General features: G+C 42.4%; 2 protein-coding genes across 6 annotated transcripts in view; one reads left to right on the top strand and one right to left on the bottom strand.

Annotated features, from left to right (window-relative positions):
* The window catches only part of ACO1 (aconitase 1), a 39,618-nt gene extending 23,727 nt beyond the window's left edge, over positions 1–15,891 (top strand). For 2 of the 3 annotated variants that reach the window (XM_064140003.1, XM_064140004.1), the window contains exons 11-21: positions 1,178–1,337; positions 5,619–5,754; positions 6,167–6,251; positions 7,169–7,325; positions 8,024–8,148; positions 8,950–9,054; positions 9,732–9,874; positions 11,690–11,837; positions 12,145–12,267; positions 13,762–13,947; positions 15,122–15,891. In XM_064140003.1, coding sequence (XP_063996073.1) covers positions 1,178–1,337; positions 5,619–5,754; positions 6,167–6,251; positions 7,169–7,325; positions 8,024–8,148; positions 8,950–9,054; positions 9,732–9,874; positions 11,690–11,837; positions 12,145–12,267; positions 13,762–13,947; positions 15,122–15,235 — 1,482 coding nt within the window. In that variant the 3' untranslated portion in view covers positions 15,236–15,891. Of the gene's footprint in view, positions 1–1,177; positions 1,338–5,618; positions 5,755–6,166; positions 6,252–7,168; positions 7,326–8,023; positions 8,149–8,949; positions 9,055–9,731; positions 9,875–11,689; positions 11,838–12,144; positions 12,268–13,564; positions 13,676–13,761; positions 13,948–15,121 lie in introns of those variants that run through there. The other variant, XM_064140005.1, reaches the window with a different exon arrangement.
* Positions 15,892–18,222: 2,331 nt separating this feature from the next.
* The window catches only part of RIGI (RNA sensor RIG-I), a 33,391-nt gene continuing 30,250 nt past the window's right edge, over positions 18,223–21,363 (bottom strand). For all 3 annotated transcript variants that reach the window (XM_064139962.1, XM_064139959.1, XM_064139960.1), the window contains one exon: positions 18,223–20,090. In XM_064139962.1, the coding sequence (XP_063996032.1) occupies positions 19,791–20,090 (300 nt within the window). In that variant the 3' untranslated portion in view covers positions 18,223–19,790. The remainder of the gene's footprint in view (positions 20,091–21,363) is intronic.

Genomic DNA, 21,363 nt, shown 5'->3' with positions numbered 1-21,363 from the left:
AAACAAACAAACAACATCTCTCTCCATCATACAGTCAAAAATGTTCGCTGGAAAAAAGGCAAGATTTTAATTTGAACTAATATGCTCATAGAATCAACCAGGTTGGAAGAGACTTCCAAGATCATCCAGTCCAACCTATCCCCTAGCCAGTCAACTAGACCATGGCACCAAGTGCCTCATCCAGTCTTTTCTTGAACACCTCCAGGGACAGTGCCTCCACCACCTCCCTGGGCAGCCCATTCCAATGCCAATCACTCTCTCTGGCAAGAACTTCCTCCTAACATCCAGCCTATACTTTCTCTGGCACAACTTGAGACTGTGTCTCCTTGTTTTATTGTTGTTTGCCTGATAGAAGAAGCCAACCCCCACCTGGCTACAACCTCCCTTCAGGGAGCTGTAGACAGCAATGAGGTCACCCCTGAGCCTCCTCTTCTCCAGGCTAAACAAGCCCAGCTCCCTCAGCCTCTCCTCATAGGGTTTGTGTTCCAGGCCTCTCACCAGCTTTGTCGCCCTTCTCTGGACACGTTCCAGCACCTCAACATCTTTCTTGAATTGAGGGGCCCAGAACTGGACACAGTACTTAAGTTTCCAAAATCAGCCTGAATCTTTACTTGAAAGAGTAGCAGTCTTTGCTGAAGGCAGTGCAGAACTCTAATGATGTAAATCAAAAAACCCAAATAATTCTTGTTTTGTTACATATTTCAAACTCCATTAAATGACCTTACACTTTCAGATTTCTAAGTATATTGTTTTCATGGTGCCTTCTTTCAGGCTAGGTCTGATTGTAAGTTTGAGCTGTTTGATGTGGCTTAAAAGTCTTAGGTGTTACAGTTAAAATTTCAAGACTGGACTGTGTAAAAAGACTATGTGGTCAGGAATCTGGAGCATATGGAAGAAGTGTCTGAGCAATCTGAAGAAGGATATATTAATGCAGGAAGAAAGCACAAATATGTTTTGCTGCCAGTGAACAGAGGCCAAAATAGACCCCAGAAAAATAATTTTTGTCTGCCGGTTTGACTGACCAGAGGTTGAAGTCTTCATCACTAGACCTGAAACTGGAAGAACAGATGTGCCTGACAGATGCTTCTTATGTGTGAAATTCCCAGCCTATACTAATATCCAGTCAAAATACTTACATTAACCACATCCTTTTGATTCTTACTCTATCCTCTTACAGCAAGGATTCAAAGGATTCCAAATTGCCCCCGACCATCATAACAGCAGAGTAAAATTTAATTTTGAGGGCCATGACTTCGAGCTCTCTCATGGTTCAGTAGTGATTGCTGCCATTACAAGCTGCACAAACACCAGTAACCCCTCAGTCATGTTGGGAGCAGGTGAGTTTATTTTTACTTAAAGTAGTTGATTTTTGGAGAGAAAACCTCACAACACGCAAAGTGTTATCAGCTAAGATATGTTTAAGCAGTGCTGGGTGACAAGGGGAGGTCATCCTCTGAAGCCCTTGCACACCTTCACCTCGTTTAGTTGAAATGTTTATGCTACAAAATCATACATATTCATTACAGGGGTAGGGTTATTACAATTAGTTCTGGGAGTAGGTGGAGTTACTACCTGGCATCGGCTGTGGGTCACATTCTTGGCTAGAGTCTCCAATGTTCTCATCTTTGAATACAGTGTTCTTCTTCTCCATGAGAGTGTTTCAAGACCCTCTCAAGCTTAACCCACTTCCTTTGTATTTATCTGATTGATGATGTTTTATATCAGTGCTCATGCAGTTAATGATTTAACTAGCTTCCTACACTCTATATGTTCTCTATCCCTTTTCCCCATATCAGTAGTTTCTCTGTAACTCCATCTGTGTGTCCTAAAGAATAACATTAATGTAATTCTATGTGCACAACACTGGTGTGGTAATTTGGACTGCTAAAACTGGGCTTAGACCTTAAGGGATAGCAGATGGAATTCTGATATCTAGAAACATGGGTTAAAGAAAAGGTATTTTTCCTGCACTGTCTTCTCTGGGGAGTAAGAACTGAATTAACCAGCACCTCTGACAGTTGTTCATCACAGAAGCTGTTACGTAGAAGTGAGAAGAGGCTATCAAAAGGCAGAGCCACAGGAAGAAGGATGGTGGAGAACGGTCTGTGGGTTCAAGTCTGAAGCTGCTCTAATCTGGTAGAAAGTACAAAACACATAGGTAGAGATGTATCAAGTTGTTAAAGCAAGAGTGAGGGCATGTCAAGAGTGAGTAGAGGAGGAAAAATATGTTCTCAGGGATTGCCATCCTTGAGAGCATTGCCATTTACTTCTTAACTATATCCAAGAAATGGTTGGAAGTGGGCTTATCCCCATTCATGCTACAAAACAGTCTGATTTGGTGGACTTGAATTTTGTATCAGGAGGCTGTTAATTTGTAATCTGGCTAATCTGCCCAGAAAATTTCTCATTTCAAGTGTGTATTCTTCGTATTCACAAAGAGAGTCAACTCAAACAGCTGAGAGTGTACTAGCCTAGTTCAGCCCTCTTTGCCAGGTTTTTGACTGTGTGCTTAGATAATTCTTTATTTTTGCAAACAGAGACATAGACATTGTCACTAATTTCGTCATTGCATTAGGGCTTCCTGGCCTGTCAGGCTCTTTGTGGGCTGCAAGCTTATTTTCTATAAAGGCTGGAAGGGATGAGCAGTAGGCAATGCAAGAGCACTTGACCACAGAGGATTACTTACTGTTTGATGTCACTTAATTTATCTATTTTGTTCCTGAGTGCTGATGGGAAGATCTTGGCTTGTGGGCAGCTTCTGATAGTGATCTCTTTGTGTTTAGCTTGTTGATCTGGTATTTGTCACCTGTTCCTGGGCTACTGTCTTTCTTTGGGTACTCTGGTACTTTCCAGCCACAAAGGGTCTTTGAATTCCTAGCAAGAAAGTCTATCTTAAACTAGGATGTAGAATAGAAAGGGAAATAGAGGAGAGACCTGCTCAATTTCTTATCCATATTTGAACAGTCTCCTATTTCATTTGCTCTTGGCAGTACAGCCAAATCAACATACTTCTTTCTCAGGTCTCAACCTGATTGTAAACACAGAAACAGAGGAGTATTTATTTCTTCCAAGGATCAAGTAGTAGGTTTCCTGCAGACAGACTACCTTCATTCTGTCCTTTTCCCTTTGTTCTAGTTGGGTGTAACCCTCAGTTGTGTCACCTGCTTAGGTGTTCGTCTCCCTGGCTAAAGCCATGCAGTTTTAACTTTCTCTGTGGCAACGAGAATCATAAAATCATAGAATGCTGGAGATGATTGACTCTTACCCCCTTGCAAAGCAGGATTTCTTAGGGCAGGTCACACAGGAATGTGTCCAGGCAGGTTTAGAAGGTCTTTAGAGAAGGAGACTCCACAACCTCTCTGGGCAACCTGTTCCAGTGCTCCATCACTCTTACAATAAAAAAAAGTTTTTTCTCATGCAGAGATGGAATTTCCTGTGATTGATCCATTGCCCTTCATCCTCTCACTGGGTATCACTGAAAAAAGACTGATTCCATCCTGCTGACAGCCACCCTTCAGATATTTGTGGACACTGATAAGGTCCCCTCTCAGCCTTCTTTTTTCCAGGCTAAACAGCCCCCGACCTTTCAGTCTGTCCTCATAAGAGAGATGCTCCAGTCCTTGTAGCTCTCCATTGAACTCACTCCAGAAATTCCCTGTCCCTCTGGAGCAGGAAACTATATACAATATTCCACATGTGGTCTGACTAGGGCTGAGTAAAGAGGAAGAAAAGCCTCCCTTCAACTGCTGGACACACCTACTTGGCTTAACAACTTTTTAAGTTTCAAGTGTAGAACACTCTGCAGATACAGGCAGTGTTGGTACTTTGAATATGTTCACTACTCCTTAATATACAGCACGCTGAAGAACATAGTCCTGAGAATCTCAGTACATGCACTTAGGTTTCGTGGTTACTCTTACCTTTGCTACCTTTCCATACAGTGATGCTCATGCTTTGACTTCAACAAAGAGGAAAAAAGTCATTCTGTCAGTCCCCAGTTGTACAACTACAGTGTTGAGAACTTCTGGGATACCCACTAGAAACAAAGAGGATAATTTGGCTTTCAGAGTAAGGTTTGAAATGAAAGCAAATAAACCATACTGTGTTCTCACTTTAAGTACTAAGCCAAAATGTGAATAGTTGTGGCAAATTACCACTGTCTATCTTGTGCACTAAATGATGTGCAGGGACTGTGTGTCTGTGGGCGTAGTGGATTCATGCAGTGGTAGCCTTCGCAGCCTAACCTTAATTTGCAAAGATGTTGGATTAAGGTTGCTCAAAGCAATTTATGTTCTGGCATTTCCTTGCCAGTTTTACTTTGCATTCTTTTTAGACATGGTTTTGGCAGGAAGACAAAAAAAAAAGGACCAAAGAACGACCTCCCCCCCAGAAAAAACACCCGGCTTTTAAACAGACCGTCAGACTCTAAGGATTCTAGAATGATCATTTATTCGTGGTCACATTTTCAGAGTTATCCAAGAGGTCAAGTTTCTATAGCTTCCTCTGCCAGCTGGGGAGCCTCAGCACTTTCAGGAATTGAACTCTTGTCTTTTGACTGACAAATCTGCCTTTAGGCCTCCAGATCTATTGATGTAGGCCTTTTCACACCACATTTAAAAGTGGAGGTCTCTAGGTCAGGTCTTAATACAGCTGTCAAACAGCTGGCAAAAAAACCCAACATACTGAAGACATCTTCCTGTTGGAGGTCATGTTTAATCAAAACAGGACTGATATATATTTTCTTACCTGAGTGGATATGTAAAGGAAAGAATGAGGCATGGGAACATGAAGTTTTGTAGATTTTGCATAGCTGCTGCTGCTTTTATGTCCATCTTTGGAAAGGATTGGAGGAGACTCGTTTTCTGAGCATCCATCTGTGCTGGACAAATCATTTAAAGGGAAGAAATTCATGGTAAATATGTTTGGTTTTCACTGAAATGCCTCTGTGCATGTTACAAATCCAGGCGTGCCCAGGGAGGTGGTGGGGGCTTCATCCCTGAAGACATTCAAGGTCAAGCTCAATGGGGCTCTGAGTGGCATAATCTAGTAGGGAATTACTCTGCTCAATGCAGGAGTAGGTTGGAGTTAGCCTTTAAAGGTCCTTTTCAACTCAATGCATTCTGTGATTCTATGAAAACAGCACAGGCAGCAAGGCGTATACTGTGAAACAGCTTGTTTGTGAAGAGGGCTGGCCAGAATTGGTGCTCTCGTAGACATCCTCTTCTGAGGGCAGAAAGTCACATGTTGGCAGTTGTTTCAGCAGTGTGGCACCAGATCACCGTAAGTGAGAAGCTAACAATGCTTCCTTGCATTTCTTCTGAGACAGCAGCATTCGGAATTTTGAGTGTCTGTGTTACCCCAGTGTGAGTGCATCTTGTTGAGTGCAACTTCCATCGGCTTTCCAGGGGAGCAGCAAGTGCAAACTTGGACCTGCAGCACAGCAGACCACTCAAGCTCTATCTGGTTATTGTGGGATTGGTGCTTGTTGTCTCACTACACTGATGGAAATGGAGCCTTTTCTGCCTTCTAGTTATTTAATAATACTTCTGTTAACTTGTTGATCCACCATTCCACCCCACTTCCAGGAAAAACTGCAACTATTCCTTTGCATTTTTCAGGACTGCTTGCTAAGAAAGCTGTGGAAGCTGGTTTGACAGTGAGGCCATACATTAAAACTAGCCTGTCTCCAGGAAGTGGGGTTGTCACTTATTATTTGCGGGAGAGTGGAGTTATGACTTACCTATCCCAACTGGGGTAAGAGTTCTTTTCTTACTCTTGTTCTTTGGTTGCTATACTAAAAGCATTGACTGCTGTTAATGCAAGAAAATAACTCTTTCCTTCTACAGCTTAAAAGATGTGGCAGGGAGGGAGAAGGCCTGCAGAAAAATGCATTATTTTCAAGAATAATGGTTTTTAAATAGCATAAACAACACTATGTTGTTGTTCGTCTTGCTAGGTAACACATTTCCCAGATTTTTGTTCTCTGTACATGGACAGTCTTTGCAAGGATAAAAATGGAGCGTTCTCAAAACCACTGATTTTAGAAGTAATTCTTTTGTTAAAACGGTTCATCTTCTGAAAGTAAACCTAACCAGCTGCTGAGGAGTTGAATTATCTTGTTCCAGACCATCCTTTTGCTCACTGTTGACATCTGTGCTCTGTCTAGGTTTGATGTGGTGGGTTATGGCTGTATGACATGTATTGGCAACAGTGGACCCCTGCCAGAGCCTGTTGTCAAGGCCATTACACAGGTATTCAGCTTTTCCTCTTAACAAAAGCTTATTTAGGTAAGCTCTTCTTCATTGTGTGCTGTTCTCAGCTGTGTTATGCTGTGCAGTAATTCTCCTCCGCTGTGTCCAAAGTAAATTAAGTCTGAACTCTTTCCTGTGGTAAATCCTTGGGGATTGTATCACAGTATCACCAAGGTTGGAAGAGACCTCACAGATCATCAAGTCCAACCCTTTACCACAGAGCTCAAGGCTAGACCATGGCACCAACTGCCACGTCCAATCTTGCCTTGAACAGCTCCAGGGACGGCGACTCCACCACCTCCCCGGGCAGCCCATTCCAGTGTCCAATGACTCTCTCAGTGAAGAACTTTCTCCTCACCTCCAGCCTAAATTTCCCCTGGCGTAGCTTGAGGCTGTGTCCTCTTGTTCTAGTGCTGGCCACCTGAGAGAAGAGAGCAACTTCCTCCTGGCTACAGCCTCCCCTCAGGTAGTTGTAGACAGCAATAAGGTCACCCCTGAGCCTCCTCTTTTCCAGGCTAACCAATCCCAGCTCCCTCAGCCTCTCCTCATAGGGCCTGTGCTCAAGGTCCCTCACCAGCCTCGTCGCCCTTCTCTGGACACGCTCAAGCATCTCAATGTCCCTCCTAAACTGGGGGCCCAAAACTGAACATAGGACTCAAGGTGTGGTCTAACCAGTGCAGAGTACAGGGGCAGAATGACCTCCCTGCTCCTGCTGACCACACCATTCCTGATGCAGGCCAGGATGCCACTGGCTCTCCTGGTCACCTGGGCACACTATTGGCTCATTGTCTGTAATGTGACAGTTCTCTGACTGTCCAGTCATATATGTTGCAGCATGAGGCAGCCTTGCTTACCTGCTAGGTGTATGGAGCCTGGAAACAACTTGGCTACCATTGTCTCAAACTTCTGTCTTACAGGGAGACCTTGTGGCAGTGGGTGTTTTGTCTGGCAATAGAAACTTTGAAGGACGTGTCCATCCCAACACCCGTGCCAATTACCTTGCCTCCCCACCACTGGTCATAGCTTATGCAATTGCAGGGACTGTCCGCATTGACTTTGAGAAAGAGCCTTTGGGTAAGTCAGCCAAAGGGAAGGGATGCTTCTTTTCACAGCTTATTAACTGAACTGGTTGGAATTAAGCTCTTCAAAGCTTTTATCCAGGGAGCTGCTTCAAATGATTGAATGCCTAATGGGATACAGATCATCAAGGAGTCTTGATGGCTCACAGAATGTTAGGAGTTGGAAAGGACCTCTGGAGGTCTTTGAGTCCAACCCCCTGCCAGAGCAAGACTGTAGAATCTGGCTCAGGTTACACAGGAACACATCCAGAGAGGTCTTGAAAGCTTTCAGAGAAGGAGACTCCACAACGTTTTTGGAGAGCCTGTTTCAGTGCACCTCATCTTGAGGTGAAACTTCCTGTGCCTTGTCCTTTCACAGAGAACAATTGAGCAGAGGCTGTCCCTATCCCTTCCTTCCTGACCCCTAGCCCTTACATATTTATATGCATTTATTAGATCCCCTCTCAGTCTTGTCTTCTCCAGACTGAACAGCCCCAGGGCTCTCAGCCTTCTAATTCCACAGGAGCATCTATTTGGTTGTATCTAGGTGACAGTCTCATGTGAGCTATCTGACCTAGTAGACTTCCTTTGAGTAGGTAGTTCAGCTAGACAGCTCCCAAAGCTCCTTTCCAACCTAAATTTCTACATAAATTATTCTGGAATTCCTTAATGAAAGGTTTTATGCAACAAATATAACAATGCCATTGTATACAGGAATAAATGCTTCAGGGAAGAAGATTTTCCTGAAAGATATCTGGCCCACCAGAAATGAGATTCAGGCTGTCGAGCGTCAGTTTGTTATTCCTGGGATGTTCAAGGAAGTCTACCAAAAAATAGAGGTGAGTTAGCCCCTGGACAGTTGTGTGATTGATGTCCTATGCTGTTCTGAGGTACTAAATAAGCTTATCTTGGTAAAGAAACTAAATTTTTCATCTGTTGCTGCTGTTCCATTTCTGATTAGTATTCAAAGGAGTTGTTTGATTTTTTTTAAAATGGCTCCAGGTTAATGAATCAGTTCATGTCCTGAAATGCACTTCAATGATTTTTTTTAATGCTACATTTAGATGATGTTTTAAAGAGTCATCCCAGGTGGATATTAGAAACTGAGACATTCTAGCTTCACAGATGTTTGGGTTTTGTTAACTGACATAAAAGTAATTTGCTTTTATAAGTAGCATTTACAACATTAAAAGCTTGTTCTTGGTGATGTCTTCCTCCAGGCCTTTTTAGATGTTAAAATAAAATGTTCTACATGCTAGGAAAGTATCGTAAAATTACTGATAAATACACCTGAGAATTATAAAGTGTGATCTGTGTCCACAGTGGTGTTAGGTCAGTGACTGAACTTCAAGTGGTTGTTTCCAACCAAAGGAATTCTGTGATTCTGTAATGCAGATTTTGTCAGAAAACAGGATGAGCAGCTCTTTTGTAATAAAGTGAGGATTTTTCTCTTTCAACAGAATCACTGAAAATAAACAACCCTTAGTTAATGTGTATTGTAAGATTTTTCCTGAAGTGCTGTAAGACATGCACAAGGCTTTTGTTTAAGTCAAGGTTGTCATTTTACCTGGAACCTGAAGTCCTTCTATTGTCATTCTATTGCATCTGAAATTAGTGGGATGTGTTTATGTGTTTTTCAGACAGTAAACAAAGCTTGGAATGCCTTAGATGCTCCTTCGGATAAACTCTACACTTGGAATCCCAAGTCAACTTACATTAAGTCACCACCATTCTTTGATGGTCTGGTATGTGCACATTTCCCCTTTGAGTCCAGCCAGTGTTGTGACTTTGACTAATGTTGAAGGTGAAGAAAAGCCACTCCAAGTGTTGTGGGAGCACCCATCATAACCTGTGAAGGCCCTGGTTCTTAAGTGGTGGAGTTACACTGCTGTGTTTATTTTAGTACAAAGGCATGAGTGCACCTGAAAATCAAATGGGTTCCCTGCCACTTCAGGGCTGTTGCAAAGCCTCATTTTTCTTTTAAGCGGAAACACTTCTAAGCAGTCACAAAGCAAGTAAGGGAAAATGACAGGAAATATACCCCACAATCCTGCCTGCCTGCATTTTGCACCAAATATTTCACTGTTCAGTGCTGTTCCAATGCAATTTAAAAGAAAATGCAGATTTCAACTCATGCAGATGCCTGTGAACCTTGGATTTTTATCTGTGTTCATATATGTACCACAGGAATCCTCAAATGATTTTTTTTTGTCTCATGTATTTTCTTCTTCCATGAACTTGATGACAGACAAGCAGGATATTGTATTTTGTTTGAGAGCATAAACATTTCTGATAGATTTGAGTATTTTTCCTTCTAACACATAAGAAAATGGAGACTTTATTTTGCAGTTTGCACTTTTGAGAAAGGTAAGGGAATTCTCTGCCATATTTTAATGTTTTACTTGTGTTTGTGATGGTTTAGACTCTGGCTCTTCAGACCCCCAAAACAATAGAAGATGCTTATGTCTTGTTGAATTTTGGGGATTCTGTGACAACTGACCACATATCTCCAGCTGGGAATATAGCAAGAAATAGTCCTGCAGCCCGGTATTTGACCAGCAGAGGGTAAGTTCTACTTCTTATTGTAATTTGGGAAGAGGAGTGAGCCACAGCTACTGGACTGTGTTACAGGCAGATGTGTCTGCTCTTTCTACTCTGTAATGGATGCCTGGAGAATATACAAGAGAAGAATGAAAAGTATTTTTTCCTCTGATGTTTCAGCAGCTCTCACCAAGTGTAAGAGCTTGCACAGAGTGTGCGCATCTATTTCACTGGAGAGCTAAAGACCTTTGTGCAGAGAGAGGGCAAGAGGGTAACACCAAGACTAGTTTTTGCACTGAGACCATTCATAAATAAGGGAGTTGAGATTTGTCTCCCTGCCAGAGCAAAATGTCATGGTTCTTAATGCCAACAACTGGTTTTGTACTCACTTCTTCTAGGTTCTGCAACTGTTTCACAGATCTAGGCTATCAGGAGGTGCAGAAGATTCAGAAGCTTAGGTTTCAGTGCAGCTGGAAATGGCTGGCAAAAGCTATTGTGCTTGTAGTAGTAGGTGCTGTAAAATGTTGGTCTTTTTCTATAGCCAGCCTGTCACTCTGTATCCAGCAAGACTAGAACTTGCCGAGTTGACTTTTTCAGTCTTCACAGATAATGTAATACTTTTATCCTCTGGTTTAGCACTTCCTACAGCTTGAGTGGTGTTGTAAGGAACAGCACTGACCTTATGAAAAAAAACCAAACAAAAAACCAAATCGCTGAACCTAGTAGTTCTGGAGAGGAATTGATTAAAACAGTGTAATCTAGTGAAAAACTCTGGACTCTTTCTCCCTCTGCTGTCAGTCACTTTAAAACCTAAGTAGTCCTGCACACATTACAGAACAGATGTTGCATGTCAGAGCCGCTGTTTGGATGTAGCCCAATGCAAACAGTCCATTTTTCTGTCACATTCCAGCAGTTTTTGTTTGCTGGTTAGGCTAGAGCGTCCCCTCATTCCCCTATCTCTGTTTGCAAATGAGCTATTTATGCTACACTTCTGCTCCAGGGGCTCTCTCTTTGCCTTTTAGCTGTTCAGCAAAGTGGTGTGATGTACCACATGACAGTGGTAAAATAAATGAAGAGGATTTTTAGTAGCGGTTAAGAATTGTATTGTGTCTTCTGACCTAAGATGAACTATACCCTTAGAGTAATAGAAATCTCTGGTTTGGAAAGGACCTCCACATGTCATCTATTCGAATCCCCTCTGCAGTCAGCAGGGGCATCCTCCCCTATAGATCACGTTGCCCAGAGCCCTGCCAAGCCTCACTTTGAATATCGCCAGGGATGGGGCCTCAAACACCTCCCTGGGCAACCTGTTCCAGTGTTCCACCACCCTCATAGTAAAGAACCTATTCCCAGCATACAATCTAAGTCTCCTCTTCTTTAGTTTGAAGCCTTTGCCCCTTGTCCTGTCACCACAGGCCTCTGCAAACAGTCTCTCTACATCCTTCTTGCAAGCCCCCTTCAGGGTGTCCCCAAAGCCTCCTTTTCTCCAGGCTGAACAACCCCAGCTCCCTCAGCCTGTCTTCATAGCAGTGGTTCTCCAACCTCTTGATCATTTTTGTGTCTCTCCTTGCATCACTATCAGATACTGTTTTCTAGAGTAAGTAGGAAGAATACTGTGGAAGCTGCTTTCTGGGACCAAGTTCTGGATTATTTCTTTCCCCTTCATATCATCTTAAAAAGTAGAAGTATCAGCAAGCTGGCTGCCAATACCATGATGTGTACAGAGCTGTCTCAGAAACATTAGTTCATTGCTTTCTGCTTTTCAAAGCAGACTGGTTTAGGTCTATAAACATTTTCATTTTTCTTTTTTCTCTTCTTTGTTTTCTTTTCCCTGAATAGCTTGACTCCCCGGGAATTCAACTCTTACGGCTCCCGCAGAGGGAATGATGCAGTCATGGCCAGGGGAACATTTGCAAACATTCGCTTGGTGAACAAATTCATTGACAAACAAGGGCCTCAGACAATCCATTTCCCTTCTGGGGAAACTGTAAGTACACATGCTGCTCTGAGAGTGGGTTGGTAGTGCCTTTCCTTCTCACAACTTAGGTCATTAACTTAAGTGCCTTCTAAGGGAAGTTAATGAGGTGACAGGAGCTGACAGGTACTGTAGAAGTGGTAGTTATAGTGCAGATTTGTGTTGGGAGTGAGAGCAGGCTAGAAGCCACAAAGAACTTTGTGGTTATATCCCTAAAGTATTGCTGGACAGAAAGTGTGGGGACACTTTTTCCTTGTTTCTTTGGATCCGTGCTACTACTCCCCAAAACAGGATGAAGTGTTTGGCATTTCCATTGCAGCTGGACGTGTTTGACGCTGCAGAAAGGTACAAGCAGGCTGGACATCCTCTGATTGTGCTGGCTGGGAAGGAGTATGGTGCAGGAAGTTCCAGAGACTGGGCTGCAAAAGGACCATTCCTCTTGGTAAGTGAGCACAGTAAACGAGGACAGTACTTGGAAGTGTACTGCTTTGTCAGGATGCTTTTTATGACCAAGCATCCTGATTAGCTCATTCTCTTAGTAGCAGGAGTTATTTTGAAATCTCTGCTGCCTCCCAGCAGCCATGGTGGAGTTACAAAAGCTATTTAAATACTAATAAATCCTGTTCAAAGTGGAAATCTTGACTGATCTTCAGATAGAAATTCCCAAGACTGCATCAGGAGTGCTACTTTCTTTACTTCTTTTTCCCCTAATACAATAAACCTTGAGTCTGCTTTCAACTGCCTCCTTCAGCTTAGCTTACTTAGCAAGGAAGATAGAAAGTATAAGATGAGTGAAAATAGAATTTAGCGTAGAGATTGGAGTGGTGCTTAACATTGTCTGTCCTGTCCTACACTATTTACCAGCCTGAAATGTGATTCAAGCCACCTTATTGTGGAGTTTGGGAAGGCAATAGTGTATTTATTATTAAACAAAGTTCCAGGAGAGTTGGTGTTTAAGGGTTGGTGTTTAAGGTTACATTCGTCTGAGTTTGGGTTGGTTGTGGTTTTTTTTACCAGTCGTGATTTTTTTTGTCTTAACAATATTAGCAAGCAGATATTTAGAAATTAATTCAACTGACTCTTGGAGCTAGTAATGTGGAGGGCGACACTGAATTAGAGATATGGAAATGACTAGTGATGCTCTGGATGAATCACCTTAAAGTAGTCATCTCTTCTCCATGCTGGTGAGACTTCATCTAGAGTCCTGCACCCAGCTCAGGAATCCTCAGCATGTCAGAGATGGGGATGTGTTGGAGCAGGGCCAGATGTGACCACAGCAATGCTAGGAGGGCTGGAAGGCCTCTGCTGTGAGGCCAGGCTGAGAGAGTTGGGGTTGTTCACCCTGGAGAAGAGAAGGTTCTGGAAGACCTTCCTGTGGCCTTCCAGTGTTTAAAGGGCCTATAAGAAAGATGGGGACAGACTTTTTCAGTAGGGCCCATTATGATAGGACTGGAGTGATGGTTTTAAGCTAAAAGAGGGAGATTTGGACTAGATACAAAAGGGAAATGTTTTATGCTGAGTGTGGTGAGACCCTGGCCCAGGTTGCCCAGAGAGGTGGTAGATGCCCCCGTCTCTGGCAACATTCCAGTTGAGGTCCAGTGGGCCTCTGAGCAGTCTGCTCTAATTGCAGATGGCCCTGATGACTGCAGGTGGGTTGAACTAGATGACCTTTAAAGGTCCCTTCCAACCTAAAACATTTGGTGATTCTGTGTGAAAAAGTGTATATATTTTTTTGACAGTCGGACTTCTTTCAAAGATGTTTGAAATTTAACAAGTCATCGTGGACAGTCTGCTCTCAGACAGACTTGCTGACTCCACCAGTATCTGGTAAATAAAGTGGAGGGGTCCACCAGCATACCAGTTTCCCTCCTGTGAACACAGGAAGACTGTCCTGAGCCATAAAGATTAAATAGTTTCCCTTTTGTGTATTTTCCAGGGTGTCAGGGCTGTACTTGCTGAAAGCTATGAAAGAATTCATCGAAGCAACCTAGTAGGGATGGGAGTGATTCCTCTGCAGTACCTACCTGGGGAGGATGCAGGGACTTTAGGCCTCACTGGACAGGAGCGTTACACAATTATTATTCCTGAGAAACTGAAGCCACAGATGAACATCCAGATTAAGGTAGGACACGCCTAAGGGCTGAATTTCCTGGTTCTCTGTCATCTGCAGTCAAAGTTAACTGTCTCTTCAAACCGTGTTCAGTAAGCTTCTCTCACTTGGTTAAGGAATGAGAACTGAGATGGTGAAATGGGATGGAAACATCATTCTAATAAGAATTTGCTGTGGTGGGATCTAAAAGCAGCATGCCAAAATTGTTCTGTGTAACACAGAGCAGTCCTGTATTTTAAACCAGTCTTTGAGTCCACCATAAATATTTTCTTTTTTGGTCTCTGTTAAATATTTGAATCATAAGAAAAAGCAGACTGTAAATATTAACTAAGACTATTTAATCTCATTTATGACAACTGAACTTACAGAACGTTTTACACTGCAGCACTCAAAGTGAAAGCTAAGCTTACTCAACATAAAATCTCATTAACATTCAAGCCCTGCTTTTTGTCTGGCTTTGCCTGCCAACCCATGCCCTTTTTTGAAAAAAATACCAGCATTTATGATAAAATTGTAGTTAATTCTTGACTCGAACATCTGTGTAAACCAGACTTACTTAACCTAATAGCATCTGCTTCAAAAAACTGATTTTTTTTTCACTGAAGTTAGCAAACAGTGTGTTTGTTGCATGTTCTTTGAACACAGGTGCTCTGCTTGCATTAGTTCCTAGCAGTACTTGTTTACATGTGCTTCATTAACTGACGGTTAAGCTTTCAGTCACAGATACACACTGTGCATGGTCCTCTTCAGTAAAACAATGTTTTTTTCACCTCATGCCCTGGTCTTTGTGCTCTTATGACTTCCAAGTGCTAAGCCTCAAAGAAAGCTAATGAAATTAGCATTCCTATTGTACCCAAGCCAGAACAAGATCAGTAATGAACATAACTGCTTGAAAAGATGGTCACCTTTCATGCCTTCAGGCACATAACAGCCGTAAATCTAAACGAGGCAGCAAGTGCAATGCCTGGAGACTCTTATGCTGTGGTTATTATTGCTCTAAACCACTTTTCCTCTTCAGCAGCTGGCTGTTGTCTAGGGTGGGGAGAACACTGATGTGCAATGCCTGCTCACTTCAGCTTTCTGTCACAATTTAAGCTGGCAAAACTATCATCATAGTCCTTCTTTTACTATGCTGTAACACATGGAAGGTTCTGCTGCTTGAATGACTTTTGTTTGACCCCAACAGCTGGATACTGGGAAAAGCTTTGAGGCCATCATGAGGTTTGACACTGACGTGGAGCTGACTTACTTCTACAACGGCGGCATTCTCAACTACATGATCCGTAAAATGGCATCCTAGTCCAAAACACAAAACCGATCCAGGTGCAAACCTGCTTCTTGTGAGCACAGTGAAATCATCAGTTTGAAAGCATGAGCCATAAAGTGAACACTTGTTTTCTTTCATTTTCCTGGATTATAGTAGAAGGCTTCTTTACTGTGCTGAGTTATTCTGTGTACCAGGAAACTGGACACGCTTTGCCCAATTAAAAGTGAACAGCATTTATTATTTGGGGGTTTTTGTTTTGTTTCGGGTTGATTTCTTTTCTTTTTTTTTTGTATGGTGGTTGGCTTGACTTTTAACCTTAGAATACAGTACAGAAGTCAGTAAAATACTGCTAGGCATCTGTGGAGCTGTTGAAGATCACCGTGCTGATTTCGTAACACTTGGTCTCTTTAGCTTGACTCTGAAGTTAAGTTCTACACTCATATCAGTGGTCCAAAAATTGACTGACAGTATTAAAAAAAAACTCTTTTTCCTTCCTGATTACCTGATATTGCCTTGTTTTCTTATTCAGTTGACCAGAATCTGAATCTAGTACTGAAATTAATTATTTAGCTGTTTATTAACTTTCTGAAAATGTGAACTTTGTTGTTTAAAATCCACACCTTTGCAAAAAGGTGGACTTATTGGGGATAATATTTCTAATGCATAAAATTAAATTTTATTTTCAAGAAGTTTGGTGGGTTTTCTTGTCGTGCTGTCCTCAGGTGCAGAGAATTCTTCCCTTGTACTCAACTCTGGTCAGTTCACACCTTGAGTACTGTGTCCAGTTCTGGGCCCTTTCAATTCAAGAAAGATGTTGAGGTGCTGGAACATGTCCAGAGATGGATGACGAAGCTGGTGAAAGAAAGGCCTGGAACACAAACCCTATGAGGAGAGGCTGAGGGAGCTGGGGTTGTTTAGCCTGCAGAAGAGGAGGCTCAGGGGTGACCTCATTGCTGTCGATAACTACCTGAAGGGAGGCTGTAGCCAGGTGGGGGTTGGTCTCCTCTCCCAGGCAATCAGCAATAGAACAAGGGGACACTGTCTCAGGTTTTGCTGGGGGAAGAATGGGCTGGATGTTAGGAGGAAGTTTTTGCCAGAGAGAGTGATTGGCATTGGAATGGGCTGCCCAGGGAGGTGGTGGAGTCACTGTCCCTGGAGGTGTTCAAGAAAAGACTGCATGAGGCATTTAGTGCCGTGGTCTAGTTGATTGGATAGGGCTGGGTGCTAGGTTGGACTGGATGATCTTGGAGGTCTCTTCCAACCTGGTTGATTCTATGACTCTACTCCTACAGGGATAATGAGAAGGTTTTTGAGTCGTTCGGGTCCTGACTTCTCCTACATTAATTCTTGTTTTATTTGAGTAATCTGGATGAGACAGGATGAATGCAAAAACCATCAGATGCTCTCTGTCTGGCAGTCTTCTGTAACGCAACGGGTCTTCCCTCTGTTTTGTGTGCTGAAGAGGACAATCTACCACAGTTTGAAGATCTTTGTCAGCAGTTTGCACGGTCGTTAGTCACTACTGCTTACACTAAAGCTTTCATTGAAGTCAGTGACTGCCCAATCCACACCACCACAGGAACGCGTTAACAGCGATAAAACAGACCATCTCACAAGGTTGTAAGTTGTAACACTAATTCTTACTTTTTGCTGTATTAAGAGCAACTGACACAACATAGTGGAGAAATAATTTCAAATTAATCTAGTGTATTTTTAATGCAGCTGGCTCCAGCTGTATCTGATAACCGAGAGAAGAAAAATGGTTCTGAAAGAAGTCAAGGGGCTTAAGGAGAGGATTGAGGTTGCACTGTGCCTGCAATAGGATGGTTATAGCAAAAAGCTTCTCCAGCAAATCCAGCAAAGGCCCACTGAAGATGTTACAGGGTCTGGGAGCTTTTTAGTCTGGAGGAGACTGAGAGGAGATCTAATAAATATCTATAAATATCTGAGGGCTGGGGGTCAGGAAGGGACAGGGACAGCCTCTGCTCACTGGCACCCTGTGATAGGACAAGAGGCAAGGGATGTAAACTACAGCACAGCAAGTTCCACCTCAACATGAGGAAGAAGTTTTTAAGGGTTGCAAAGCACTGGAATAGGTTTCCCAGAGAGGTTGTGGAGTCTCCTTCTCTGGAGACTTTGAAGACCCATCTGAATGTGTTCCTGCGTGACCTGTGCTAGATTCTGTGGTCCTGCTCTGGCAGGAGGGTTGGATTCAGTGATCTCCAGAAGTCCATTCTGACCCCTACCATCCTGTGAAGGGACCTCTGGACATCATCTGTTTCAATCATCTGCTGAGGCAGGGTCACCACACCCTCTCAGGGAATGCTGGTCCAGGGCTTCTGCACTCTTAAAGTGACATTTTGCCTTGTGTTCACGTGTTGATATTCTGTCTGGATGTGCTCCTGCACAAACTGCTGCAGGTGACAAGATGACCTCTAGCGGTCCCTCCCAACCAATTCTGGGAAATCTCTTAATGGAGATCTGTTATATTATTGGGCATTATTTAGTAATAAATACTCAATTCTTGGTTCAGTTGGGAAAAAAGTTACATATTCTCAAAGGCTGAGTGCTGGTGTTCTTCTATCCTCCCTGTTGTACTGAGGGTAGGCTTGTATCAAGTTGAATTCTTAATAATGTGTTACCTCTGTTACACCCATTAAGGCTGAGCTGCAGTTATGCCTTCAAACAATGGGGAAAGACTAAACGGCCTCAACTCCCCTAACTTTGCAGTAGTTAGTGCTAGAGAAGGACGTATTTAGACTGGACATTAGAAGTTGTTCTTTACTATGAGGGTGGTGGAACACTGCAGCAGGTTGCCTAGGGAGGTGGCAAGGTCCCATCCATGTAAAGATTGAGGATCAGGCTTGACAGGGCACTGAACAACCTGATCTAGTTGGGGACGTCCCTGCTTACTGCAGGAGTGTTGGGCTAGAGAAGCTTTGAAGATGCTTTCCAACCCAAACCATTCTATGGTTCAATTAAGGGGAAAAGACCAAAATTCCTCCAAGCCCTTGAGTAAATGGCCCTTTGACACAGCAAACTGGTGCTCAAGAATGTGATTTTTTTTCAGGTATTTTTAATAGGAAAGTGCTAAATTAGCCTATTTAAAATGTTTGTTTCCAGTATATTTGGAGGGCAGGCATTACCCAACCATAGATCATCTTTCTGCATTGTTCTATGTCTCCTTGCTGAAAGCAGCTATAAGAACAGTGAACTTAATAGGTAAAAACAAGGCACAGAGTAAGTTACTGTCGGACTGAGATTCAAGCTTCCTGCACAAGCTTTCACAGAAAGGCAAGGACAAGGGTAGGACATGAAGCACTCAAAAAAATTGTTTTGCTTAACATAACACTGTGTAAAACAACACCACAAGTCTCACAGATTAAGGTTTGCATGAGTTAAATTTAAATTTTGGACTCAAGTTCCTCACCAAAATGTTTTGTTTCATCCAGAGTTTCATGTGTTTCAGACACCTCATTCTTTTACAGCTATCAAATGAGTAACATGAGCTGAAAATGTTCCTTAGTTCCAGAAAGATGGAAGATTGAGCATGTTGAAGATAATGCGAGTCAGCAGGTGATTTAAAGTGTACAAATTACCAATGTTTCATAACTATATCTGTGAAAATGTCTTTTTCTGAGAGAAGAATGGGATCTGGGTGGGGAGGGAGAATTTAAACATGCTAATGCCTAGACTGTTCCAGTTCTAGATCATCTCTCATGGGAAATCTGCAGGAGTTAGTGTCTAGAGAGATTTCAGACGCCAGTTCATAAGACAGGACATCAGGGTAAATGCTCATCACCATTTAAATTAAGCTTCCTCACCCATCTTCACAGGGCAATGCCTTGTCCTCTTTGTGGTTTCTTAAGTTAGGCATCACATAGAAGATGTCCATTCTGCAGCTTCAACAGGCAGCTACAGAAGAAAACCATGCTACCATTTTGATCCAGAAGATGCCTCCTCCAGAAGGGCTCTGAAGACCTGTTGTTCTTTTCAGGCTGCCACAGAAGCATTCTCTTTTAAAGATGGGTTTCAAAGATGCAATGTCTTCCTTACAGAACACTTACCAGACATTTTATCTTCATTTTCTATAAGCCAAAATGCGCAGAGCATTAGAAGTTAGTATTTTTGAGGCATTAGAAGTATCTCAAGTAGTGCTGAAGGTCTCAGTATGCATAAACCACGTTGTCTGCAGAGAGGTACAATCTCCCTGGTAACAGAGAGGGGTTGGAAGTTGTGGCCTTTCAGCTAAAATGAGATGCATGGTTAGTCATTCAGCTAAATTTTGGGTTTGGTTTTGGGTTTTGTTTTCTATTTCAGGCCAATTTCTTTTCAGTAGCAAAGATTAGGACCTAGATACTTAGTTGCATGTTTGTCCATGATTATATCTGGTGAAATACTTAATGGGAAAATACTGGTTTTGTGAGGTTGTTTTAGGGGTCATAGTATCCTTTTTTCATCTGTCCAGACACTGCTGCCTACATTATAAGACAGCATAAAGAACCAAGCACATTTTATACATGGAAATCAATCACCCACTATTCCATCTCAGTGCAGTAGGGTGGACATGTGCTTTAAAATGTTGAGCTCAAATGGACATTTCTTCATCATCAAAATTCTTCAGAGAAAAATTTATATTTTTCCATTTCTGGAAGTCCATTTGTATCCCAGTTGCAGCATTCTCCACTACAAAGCTTTTGATTTTGATCACTGGCAGATTATCAAACATCTTGTACTTCACTATGATGCCCCAGTCATGGTGGCAGTTACTGTTTCTGCAGTGCATCTTGCTTTTTTTCTCGAAGCAATCAAACTTTGTCAGCTTGTGGTGGGGCATTGTTACATAACGCTCCTTGAATGCATCTCCTAGGACAGTGTGATGAGCTACCTGAAACAACAGGTGGCAGAAATGCTTATTGGTAGAAACACTATTCTTCATTGTTTTAAACTGACATTCCCTTTTCCTTTTACAAAATAAAATCAAAAACAACCAAAATATTTTCCTGAAGGTCTCAACCTTCCAGTCTCCTTGCCTCATCACTCTTTTTACCCCATTTGTTAAATATTAGGTACTGGAAAGGCCCAGGCCTGGGCTTACCAAGCTAAAATGACTACGTATCACCAATCATCAGCCTACACATACTTGAACTTACTTAACTTCTCTAAACCCCATTCTTTTGAAAGAGCCTTGTGCATGAAAATAAGAGAGTCAGATGGACAATGGCAACACTTTGGCAGACTCCTGTTTCCCATTCTTTCATATCTATATGAACCCCAGCTTTCCATCAGGGGTGATGCAATTACTTTGGAGTGGTATTAAAAATAGCCCTGGCAAGGCAAAGGACTTTGTGGCAGACCTAATCAAAGGTTAAAAATTAAACAAATTAACAGCTTAATCTGAAAGCATATGTACAGGAGTCTGAGAACACTTTTTTCCTCCTGGAACTCCAACTCCCATTAAATGTATAGGCTGAACTATAACACAACTTTCTTTGTATGTATGATTTAAAATACTCTGAGGGCTTACTTGCAGAGAACTAAGCAAAAAAAAAAAGAGGAAAAAAGGCCTTCCTGAAGAGTTTTCTGAACTCTTGGGTCTATTTGCACAGCTATAGGTGATAAGCCAGCATCACAGAATGGAGTAACAGTCAGAGAGGTGCCTGTTAGATGTCCCTTGTTATTTGTCCAAGAAACGTAATTTGGTTTTCACAAGGTTGAGCTATTCCAAACTCTCCCCACCTGTGGACCTTCCCTATGCAGAGGACTAGAGAACTCCATCTGTCAGGCTGAATGAGGCCTTGAGCAAACTGGTCTAGTAGAAGGTATCCCTGCCAATGCCAGGGTTTGGAACTAGATGATCTTCAAGGTCACTTTCACCCACACCATTCTGTGAATCTGTGTATCTATGGAGTAGGTAAAATCAGTTGATAAAATCAGCTGATAAAAGCAATGCTCAGCTGTGGCCTGAAGCCCATTATCACAACTGCACTTTTCAGAGCAGCACAAATAGCAGAAGCTTTGAAAGAACAAAGTTCAGAACTAGAAAGGCTCAAAATAACCCAAAAAAGGTTTTGTTTCATGATCACTACTTTCCATGTGCAGAGTATTGGCTTCTTGGGCCTACAGGGAAATTCTTTATATTCAGAAATATAGGAAAAATG

This window comes from Pogoniulus pusillus, chromosome Z (genome assembly GCF_015220805.1).
Source record: "Pogoniulus pusillus isolate bPogPus1 chromosome Z, bPogPus1.pri, whole genome shotgun sequence".
Classification (NCBI taxonomy): Eukaryota; Metazoa; Chordata; class Aves; order Piciformes; family Lybiidae; genus Pogoniulus; species Pogoniulus pusillus.
Note: the sequence above shows the minus strand (reverse complement) of the source record. Positions and strands in the feature narration are given on the sequence as shown.